This window comes from Marmota monax, unplaced genomic scaffold, assembly GCF_021218885.2.
Source record: "Marmota monax isolate L192 unplaced genomic scaffold, Marmota_monax_Labrador192_F-V1.1 WCK01_AAM20220418_F8-fsc00080, whole genome shotgun sequence".
Taxonomy (NCBI): domain Eukaryota; kingdom Metazoa; phylum Chordata; class Mammalia; order Rodentia; family Sciuridae; genus Marmota; species Marmota monax.
The window spans coordinates 1,824,442-1,835,232 of record NW_026694750.1 but is presented as its reverse complement, the minus strand read 5'-3'; the positions used below and the strand labels follow the sequence as shown (position 1 = coordinate 1,835,232).

Below are 10,791 nucleotides of genomic sequence, written 5' to 3'. Positions count from 1 at the left end.
TGCTGAAATTAGAGTCAACAGTATCACAAGAAGGCACCACCACACCTGGCTTGGAGATGAATTTCCAAATTGACATTTCACAGTGCAATTTTAGGGAAAATAAATGATGAATTCTATTGATCTAAATATTCATGGTAAACCGCCTGGTGGCGCACACCTATAATCCCAGCAGCTCGGGAGACTGAGACAAGAGGATCGCGAGTTCAAAGCCAGCCTCAGCAACCGCGAGGCCCTAAGCAACTCAGTGAGACCCTGTCTCTAAACAAAATACAAAATAGGGCTGTGGGATCCAACATGGCGGCGGGCGGAGAGGCAGCGCTTTCAATACCCCCTCAGTGATGGGGTCAGAAAGACGCATAGATAACGCTTAGATTCTACTTGCAGAGAATCTCCTAGCAAAATTCCACTGAACAGAGACCTGCTGGGAGTGACTAGGATTTTTGGAAGTAACAGTTTGCCTCAGACGAGTGAATCCCCACCACGAGACACAGAGGTCCAGATCCGCCAGCCGCTGTCCGCTGTCTGCACGCCGTGGCACGGCTGCCTGCCCGCCCACCGCCACCGTGACTGGGTGGCTAGACTCCGAGACGCAGCTTGGCAGGAAGAGGTCTTTAGCCAAACCTTCATGAAATAACGAGCCGGGAGCTGAGGCCAACCGGGACGGACCAGTCCCACCCCTCCCTTCGGACACTCCGGCAAGGAGCCTGGGGCCCGCCATAGCAGAGAGGTGACGTCATGGGAGCTCGGCTGACAGAATTCCTTCCCAGCGGAATCCACTTTAGCAGGTGTGTGACTCCCACCCCAGCCAGATACAAGCAGCCAGGAAACCTCAGGGATCTCTCCGGGGGCGTGTCTGTAGGAAGCAGAGGGAATTCCCGACCCCCAACCCCCCATATCGCCAGCGACGACTCCCAAGGTCTTAGCCGCCAGTTTACCACAGCACTGAGGCTTAAATGGGACGCGGTGGGGCTGCAAGTGTCACTAGATCTCTGGAGAACTGCTTCTGGTGAACAGGACCTGGCTGGCTGGCTGACAGGAGGAAGGGGGGAAGGGCCGGAGAAGTGAAACGGCTCTGGACTGACGAGACTGAGAGTCTTCCAGGAGCCGCCTTACAGGGATTGCTATGGGCGCGCAGAGGGCAGAAGCTCCGCTCGGAGGGCACAGCTCCGCCTACTGGAAGAGAAGAAAATGGATCTCTAAGACTTCAATTTTTTTTTTCCCTCTTCTCTCTCTGTTCCTTTCTCCCCTTTTCCTTCTTTCTTTCTTTCCCGTTTCAAGTTTTATTGTTCTTTTCATTCTCCTCTAATCTATCTCTCTCTCCTTCTTTCTTTTTAAGAGCACCTTCCCCTACCCCCCAACTTTCATCCCAAGCATTATGTAATTGTCTAAATGCAAATAGGTGAATGTCTCAAGGCTGTCTATAGGGCTCCTAAATACCTAGCTACTACCAACACCCTGATCCAATTGCCTGTTAGTATCCCCCTTCAGTAGAGCAATCTACTAAAGTAGCCAAGACATACTAACCCTCATACCATCATAGCACCTAACCTAAACATAAAGTCCTAAGAACAAACAACAAATCACTATATGCATACAGAACCCAGACGCCTTTTATGAATTGAATGAATCAGCTTTAAAGTACAATAAAGCCCAACATTTCTAGGCATAATCTCCCACCACAAAGGAGAGACAACAGAGATATACAAAACCAAAACAAATTTATAGGAGAAAGCAGTTACACAGCAGTCAAACAGAGCTGGAAAGTAACGTGAACAACATGAAAAAACAAGGGAAAAAAGGATTACAAACAATGCAGGACAACTTAAATCTACAGGAGGACCTAGAAGCATCAGAAACATGGACAGGGAAAGAACTCAAGGCATACCTAACTCAGATGGAACGGAATATTAGAGAAGACATGACACAGCAAGTCCAAGCAATGAAAGTATATTTTGAAAACGAATTAAACAAACAAATTCAAACTGCAAAGAACGAGCTTTACCAGGAGATAGAGATTAAAAAAAAAAAAAAAACAAACAGTAATCCTAGAAATGCAGGAAACCATAAACCAAATTAAAAACTCTAATGGGAACTAATTTTTACTCCTCACACTTCAGATAGAGCCCTAATATCCAGAGTATACAAAGAACTCAAAAAATTAAACAATAAGATAACAAATAACCCAATCAACAAATGGGCCAAGGACCTGAACAGACACTTCTCAGAGGAGGACATACAATCAATCAATAAGTACATGAAAAAATGCTCACCATCTCTAGCAGTCAGAGAAATGCAAATCAAAACCACCCTAAGATACCATCTCACTCCAGTAAGATTGGCAGCCATTATGAAGTCAAACAACAACAAGTGCTGGCGAGGATGTGGGGAAAAGGGCACACTTGTACATTGCTGGTGGGACTGCAAATTGGTGCAGCCAATATGGAAAGCAGTATGGAGATTCCTGGGAAAGCTGGGAATGGAACCACCATTTGACCCAGCTATCGCCCTTCTCGGACTATTCCCTGAGGACCTTAAAAGAGCGTACTATAGGGATACTGCCACATCAATGATCATAGCAGCACAATTCACAATAGCTAGACTGTGGAACCAACCTAGATGCCATTCAATAGATGAATGGATTAAAAAAATGTGGCATTTATACACAATGGAGTATTACGCAGCACTAAAAAATGACAAATCAAGGAATTTGCAGGGAAATGGATGGCATTAGAGCAGATTATGCTAAGTGAAGCTAGCCAATCCTTAAAAAACAAATGTCAAATGTCTTCTTTGATTTAAGGAGAGCAACTAAGAACTGAGCAGGGAGGAAGAGCATGAGGAAAAGATTAACATTAAACAGAGACGAGTGGTGGGAGGGAAAGGGAGAGAGAAGGGAAATTGCATGGAAACGGAAGGAAACCCTCAATGTTATACGAAATGACATATAAGAGGTTGTGAGGGGAAAGGGGCGGGGGAAACAAGGGAGAGAACTGAACAACAACAGATGAGGTAGAGAGGGGAGATGGGAGGGGAGGGGAGGGGGGATAGTAGGGGATAGGAAAGGCAGCAGAATACAACAGTCACAAATATGGCATTATGTAAAAATGTGAATGTGTAACTGATGTGATTCTGCAATTTGTATTTGGGGTAAAAAAGGGAGTTCATAACCCACTTGAATCAAATGTATGAAAGATGAAAAAAAAAATAGGGATGTGGCTAAGTGGTTGAGTGGCCCTGAGTTCAATCCTTGGTAGCACCCCCCGCCAAAAAAATATACATGGTATTCTATTTAATGCAGCTTAGAATAATTCAAGCAATCTGCAAATGTCCTTATCTTATTTACAGTGTGAGCAGTGAGAGGAGAGCAGAAGGTAAGATCGAGGACACAGAGCCCTGGTTGTTCAGTGTCAAATCTGGCTCCACCAAGTCCGAGCAGTTTAATCCCAGGCAAAGTTCTCTCACCCTGGGGCTGTCTCCTCGTGTAAAGCAGGGCTATGTTTCTATCTTTGAGGACAGATGAGACAGAAAAGGAGTGCCTTGAACCACACAGGTGCAAAGTGCCCACTGGATGTGAATTATGATATTCTAAGCTGGTGGCCGCGACCTTGTTCCTGGTATGGAGCAGTGGTGACATCTAGTGGCCGACCAAATAGCTACGGCTGCACCAAGACCAACAGGTTCCACCAAGTTCAGCCACTTTCTGCAGGGCAGCACTCAGCCCTGAACCTTGCCCCAGACCCTCTCGTCTCTGAGTAGCCCTCCACACATGTCATCAGAATGATGGTCATGAATCCTGTCCCCCACGGGAGGCAATCGCCTCATCCAGACCTCAGGACAGCTCTGCGAAGGCAGAACTTCCCACGTTGTCCGAACGAGGCACCCCAGGCTGGGGGAGCTCTGTGGCCTGCTCAGGGTCACCAGGCTGCGGAAGGGTCTGGAGTGGGACTGCTCACCACGGTTCTGCCTTCTTTGCTGTTGCAGGACAGGGCCTGGAGGGAGCTAGGGAGGAGGGTGGCCACAAAAGGACAGAAGCCCCTGCTGAGGCCTGCCCTGCATCGGATGGAAGACCATCCCAGTAGGCTAGGACCCCCAGGGAGCAGTGGCAAGAGGCCAGAGCCACCCGAACTCTTGGGATGCCACCCACCGGTCAGATGCGTCAGAAGTTGCTCAGAAGGTTTATTCCACCACAGAAGTTCTGGGTCTTATCCCTCCATACACTTGGGGGGTCTGGGGGGACTTCCCTGGAAAAGGAAGATAAGTAGCAGCTTAGGTGCGTGTCTTTAATTGTAAGAGTAATACATGGTGGGCTGGGGATGTGGCTCAAGCGGTAGCGCCCTCCCCTGGCATGCACGGGGCGCTGGGTTGGATCCTCAAAACCACATAAAAATAAAAAATAAAGATATGGTGTCCACTTAAAACTAAAAAATAAATATTAAAAAAAAAGAGTAATATAATACATGGTGCTGGGCGTGGTGGTGCACACGTGGAATCCCAGCCATTCGAGAGTCTGAGGCATGAGAATTCCAAGTTCAAGGCCAGTCACAGCAACTTAGCAAGATCCTGTCTCAAAATTAAAAATTAGAAGGGCTGGGGATGTGGCTCAGTGGTTAAGCAACCCTACATTCAAAAAAAAAAAAAAAGTAGTACATACTGGCTGTGTGCCGTGGCTCACATCTGCAATCTCAGCTACTCAGGAGGCCAAGGCAGAAGGAGGGTTAGCCTTAGCAAGACCCTGTCTCAAAATAAAAAATTAAAAGGGCTGGGGATGTGGCTCAGTAGTAGAGCACCTGTCTAGCATGCATGAGGCTCTGGGTTCCACTCCTGTATTGACATGGGAGAAGAGGTGTCCCCCAGAGAGAAGGGGGAACTCCACTCAAGACCTGGCATGACGGAAAAGAATTTCAGCACGTGCCAGTCAGAGCAAATAGAGATCTATTTAAGAAGGTAGAAACACATTCAAGCAAAAATGTGGCCATCTGGAGGGTGAAAGATGTGGTCTTGGGGTTCCCGGCTCTTCACTTAAAGAAAACTTAGTAAGAGGCAGGTCTGAGGGGTATGGAGAGGTATGTAGGAATGATAGCGGTCTGGTGGCCTCAGGGCGGTTTCTGTTGGGCTGGTCAATCTTGGACTTCCAGGCAGATGTGGTCTTCATTACCTGATCAGTAGATAGTACTGGAAAGTCTCCTAAATTATAGGTTTCTCAAAATATTGTATCTCTCTTTGTTTATTGGGGGCTTAATTAATAGTGCCTAGGTAGGTATACGTATTTTCCAGGAATATGGAAATAAACGGCTTGGAAGACAGACTGGCTTAGAAAGTGATAGGCCTCAGGGCTGGGGTTGTGGCTCAGAGGTACAGTGCATGTCTAGCATGCAGGAGGCACTGGGTTGGATCCTCAGCACCACATAAATGTAAAATAAAGATATCGTGTCCACCTAAAACTTAAGAATTAAAAAAAAAAAAAAGAAAGTGACAGGCCTGGAAAAGTAGGTGGAGTTTCTGAATTAAAATCTTACTTCCTTGTCCTTCCTTTATGTCTCCTTCCTACCTGTTTTTTCTTATTCTACTTCAGTAAAACACACATGGAGTGTGGTGGAGGAAATGCTCACAGTGCAGATTAAATGTGACAACATGTTTGTTGTCTTACATTGTGAAGCGAACAAAAAAATTAAAGTTCTCCTATTTGAGTATTGTCTGACTTAGCAAACTTCTTTGCTCACATCACTAAGGTATGAGTGAAGCCCTGAAAAACAGAAGTTGGGAAGGAAGAAAATAACTGAAGAAAGGTTGAAAGGAGTAAAGATTCAGTCCTGGGTTTCACTCTGTCACTTGCCTGTTTTGTTTTCTTTTTGCTGAGCTGGGGATGGAACCCTGGGCCTTCCCCATGTTAGCCACAGGCTCTCCCACAGAGCTACATCTCCAGCCCTTTGAGGAATTTGAGACTGGGTCTCCCTAAATTGCTGAGGCTGGCCTTGAACTTGCCACCCTCCTGCTTCAGCCTCCAGAGCGTGAGCCACTGGCTTGGAGGCATCAACACTGGCGACAGAATTGCTCCTTTGTGGATGGCGTGGGGTAAGCCGCTCACTCGCTGAATCGGTAGTGATTGTGCAGTGATTTTGTGACACTATTGATGCTGACTGAACTGTGAACACTCATGGTGGATTTTGCAAGGTACACACAGTTACACGGGTACGAAGTTCACAGAGTACTGCGGTTCGTAATTTGTTAATTGTGGGCCCACCCCTCCCTTTTGCTCGTACGATTTATTATAACGAACTTTGTACCAATATACACACATTTTTGCGAAAACCAGGGTATTAAGCTCGTGCCGGGTCAGGGTCTGTGGTGCAGGAGCGACCTCAGCAATCACGTCCCCGCCGTCGCTGGGCCACCTTCCCGAAGAAGGGGGATGGAGAAGGCCGCCAAGACCCCGTCCCGGAGTCGCCGCCAGGGGGCGTGCGCAGGACAGAGAAAAGTTTCGCGCTTTGACCCCCGGCGCGGCCCGTCGCCCGTCGCTGCGGCGGGAAAAATCTGACCGGACCGTCTGGGCCACTGCCTCTTTCTGCCTTTGAGCGTCTTCCTGAGCTGGTCCGCGTGATGGAGGAGGAGGCGGAGGCCGAGGAGCAACAGCGATTCTCTTACCAGCAGGTACAGCATAAACCGGGGCCGGGCTGGGCAAGCACGGCGTCGAGCTCATGAAAGAGGAAAAGACCTCGAGGCCTCGTTTCATTTCTGGGGGTTCGCGCCCCAGTGGTCGGCTGCCGCTCGTATCTGCGCATGCGCCGGACCTGCCGGCGCGGGCGGTTCTGGGAGGCAGTTCCCGAAGTAATGCGGCTGGGACCCGCGCGGCGGCGCTCGACGGCGGATTCCCGGGCAGCGAGGCGCGCGCGGGGCTGGCTTCGGTTCAGATCCGCGGCCTCGCCTTGTCGTTCGCGGTCGGAGGCTGGGCGCCGGCGCTAATGGGAATCCGGGCAGCGCGGCAGGCGGGACTCAGACCTGGCCACCGCGTCAGGTGGACCTGGGCTCTGGTCTCGGCTCCCCGGCTCGCGTTTGTGTTGACCTTGGCCCAAGCGCAGTGTGCTCTATGGCGAAATCCGAGTAGGAGTGACCCCTCTGGGGTGATATCGAGCGTGCTGGCGTTCCTTTCAGCGGCACAGGGATTGCAGGGTGCAGAGTCATGAGAACATCACTGTCCCGGGAAGGGACCCTGAGTGGCAGGCAGCCCCAGAGCGGACTGACCGAAGCGCGCGCTGGACGTTTCCTCCCTGTGTTCCTTCGCAGTGTCGAGTTTCCTCCGCCCTCTGCCCTCCCTCTTTTTTGCGTGTAACCATCAGAAGGGTTGCAAAACTCGTGCCAGGAACACCCAGGTGACTCTTCTCCATTCATTGCTTGTTAGCATTTTGCTCTATTTATGACCTTGCGCTGCGTCTTTTTTTTTTTTTTTTTTTTTTTTTTTAAAGCTGACAGCAACCGGTGTTCCCCGGTGGTCTCCCATCCCAAGCACTAACCAGGCCTGACCTTGCTTAGAGGACCGAAGAGCAATTGCCTAGCATGCCTAAGGCCCTGGGTTCAATCCCCAGAACTATGGGTTAGGGGAAAAGACCCCATAATCGTTTTGTTCTGAATTATTTGAGAATAGTTACAGAGAGCCCCTTTTTTTAAAAAAAATATTATGTGTTTTTTTATACATTTAATTTTATGTGGTGCCGAGGTTCTACCCAGGGCCTCACACATGCTAGGCAATCGCTCTGCCACTGAACTGTAACTCCAGCAACGGTCCTTTAAATATTAATAATTGAATACACATCTCACAGGAGCAAGGTGTTCTCTTACATTATCTCAATAAATTATCACATTTAGGAAGTTCAATATTGATAAAATTCTGTTATCAAGCATCCAGTACATATTCCCATATCCCCATTTGTTCCAAATATCTTTTGTGTGTGTGGGGGTGGGTACTGAAGATTGAACCCCATAGCACTGAGCTTCGTCCCCAGCCCTTCTTATTTTATGAGATTGGGTCTTTCTAAGGCTGACCTCCATCTTGGGATCCTCCTGTTTCAGTCTCCTGTCTCTGGGATCATAGACATGCACCATGTTTTTTCCTTACTGAACCCTTTTTTTTTTTTTTTTTAAGCAAATGACAAAGACCCAGTTTACCAACTTTTTAAACCAAGGCTTAACATTACATATTTAAACAATTGCTAAAACTTAAAAGTTGTCTGCATTCATGCACAACTGGAAAACATCCTTAAATTTATATTAAACCAGAAATGTATTACCATTAATGCATTAATATCTTTCACTACTAAATACTTTAAAAAACAAATTATATCTTTTTTTGTTAATTTTTTAAATCTATATATGACAGCAGAATGCATTACAATTCATATTACACATATAGAGCACATTTTTCATATCTCTGATGCTGTACAAAGTATATTCACACCAATTTATGACTTCATTCATGTACTTTGGATAATGAAGACCATTACATTCCACCATCATTTCTAACCCCCTGCCCCCTCCCTTTCCCTCCCACCCCTCTGCCCTACCTAGAGTTCATCTCTTCCTCCCACGCTCCCCCTCCCTACCCCACTATGAATCAGCCTCCTTATATTAGAGAAAACATTCGGCATTTGGTTTTTTGGGATTGGCTAACTTCACTTAGCATTGTCTTCTCCAGCTCTATCCATTTACCTGCAGATGCCATGATTTTATTCTCTTTTATTGCTGAGTAATATTCCATTGTGTATATATGCCACATTTTTTTAATCCATTCATCTATTGAAGGGCATCTAGGTTGGCTCCACAATTTAGCTATTGTGAATTGTGCTGCTCTAAACATTGATGTGACTATGTCCCTATAGTTGCTTTTTTAAGTGGAATCATTTCTGTGGGAGGTGTACCCTGGCAGTGTTAGCTCACTTCGGGCGGCACTGCTTGGCTCACCTGTTGGACACATGGAGAGCAGACCTGTGCTGGTGTTAGAATGCATCTTGGCCTAGCAGTACTCAAAGTCAAGCTCACATTGTGTTATATTTTATACAAAAGCAAAGTGCATATGGAAATTACAACAATTTTAAAGACAAAAAAACATGGTCCTATTGTGTGATCCCAAAAATAAACTCAAAGTCTATGACAAGTAGGAGCTCCAATGAGCTGTTTATAAATACTTTAGGCACAATTATACTGAAAGTCAAGTTTGTTTAAATTTTTTAAAAAATGTTCTTGTTACCCCTCAAATGGTGCTTGTTATAGTTTAACATGTCTGTTTAATGCATGTGTGGAATTACTTGTTATCCAAGCATAGTAGCTGCTCCTTGCCATTTATCACTAAAGACTTTTACTGGCCATCTCAACTTCTACTTTCTTTACCTTCTCAATAATTCTCTTTGTAATGATTTTCATTACGTTACTAAATACTTAAAAACAAACTGAAATTATTTTCTGCCACTAGAACAATTTCAGTAGAAGTTGCTATAGATTTGAAGTTGCCCATCCTACTGCCACCAAATCATGTAGAAGAAAATGTAATGAGGCCACTGTGACCTAGTGACCCAATGAAGAAAATCCACCTCGAAATGATGGAAATCCACTGAAAGCGAGAAAAACAAGCCTGCACCTTGGTTTCTGCTTCCTTGGGGACCCTTTTGATTCCCAAAAAAGTCTTCAAATGGGTCTTCAAAGAAGTCAAATGAAAATGGGTCCCTTCCACCAAAAAATTCCCTGCAGATATCATCTGGGTTCCGGACTGTCAAAATGACTTCCACCTCCTCCTTCAGCAGTTAATCCTTCTTTGCCATGCTTGTCATAGATGTCATGCTTTAGCATCTGATAACACCTCATGTGCCTTGGCTACTTGTTTGAATTTTCTCTGTGCTTCTGCATTATTTTGAGGATTTGTATCTGGATGCCACTTTAGTGCCTGTTTCTGATATGCCTTTTTGATATCTTCGGGTGAGGCATGCCTCTGCATGCCTAGAACTTCATATAATTCACCATGTTTTAACAGATTATTGGAACAAGTCCCAGGACGGTGTGGTGGGCAGGACAGGTCTGGCAGGGCTGTGCTGGTGGCAGCAGCAGCAGTGGCTCCTTTGCCATTTTCTTTTTGTCCTTTATCTGACAACAAACTGGACTTGTGGTTTTGCAGTTCCTTTTCATTTGCATGTACAATGAATACTTGCTGGTGGATAGTGCTCTCTTGGGTTCCAAGTCCACTTCATCTGTGTCTTCTGCAGAGATAGATGACTCACAGATAGGCTTAACAAAAGTTTGTTGACTTCATCCCAGGCCATTGCTAAGCTTGTTTTGCTCTGCTTTGAGGTTTTTCTTGGTACTTTATTCCTCTGCATGAGGAAGGAATAGTTTTCGGTGTCTTCAAGGGTTGCTGAGGGCTGGGGGGTGTAGCTCAGTGGTGGAGCTCTTGTGCATGCATAAGGCTCTGGGTTTGTTCCCTAGAACTGCAAAAAAAAAAAGTGTGTGGAGGTAATTTGCAAAGGAACAGTGAAGGCTGTTGAGGTGGTACAAACCTGCTACTCAAAAGGGGGTCAGATGTGCCCTTACCTGTCTTTCCCCGTGTTCTCTACTTTTATCCTGTTTCATATAGGCCTAGCCCTGCCAGGGACTTGAAGCAGAGGCATGATTTCCTTCTGTCTTTACTCAATTAACTGCCTAAAGGGCACAGTCTCTGACTTGGTTTGTCATTGTGTTTCTCAATACGTAGCACACTGCAAGTAACTGGCTGATAGTTGTGGAATAACTGAGGGAAGGTTTGCTGATACTTGG

The 10,791-nt window shown here is 46.4% G+C and overlaps 1 protein-coding gene and 1 pseudogene across 3 annotated transcripts in view; one reads left to right on the top strand and one right to left on the bottom strand.

Moving 5' to 3' along the window:
• Positions 1-6,404: 6,404 nt before the first annotated feature.
• The window catches only part of Cenps (centromere protein S), a 33,278-nt gene continuing 28,891 nt past the window's right edge, over positions 6,405-10,791 (top strand). Inside the window, exon 1 of one of the 3 annotated variants that reach the window (XM_058572672.1) lies at positions 6,405-6,648. In XM_058572672.1, coding sequence (XP_058428655.1) covers positions 6,598-6,648 — 51 coding nt within the window. In that variant the 5' untranslated portion in view covers positions 6,405-6,597. The remainder of the gene's footprint in view (positions 6,649-10,791) is intronic. The other 2 variants (XM_046424847.2, XM_046424846.2) reach the window with 2 other exon arrangements.
• On the bottom strand, positions 9,108-10,301 carry LOC124079254 (dnaJ homolog subfamily B member 6-like; annotated as a pseudogene).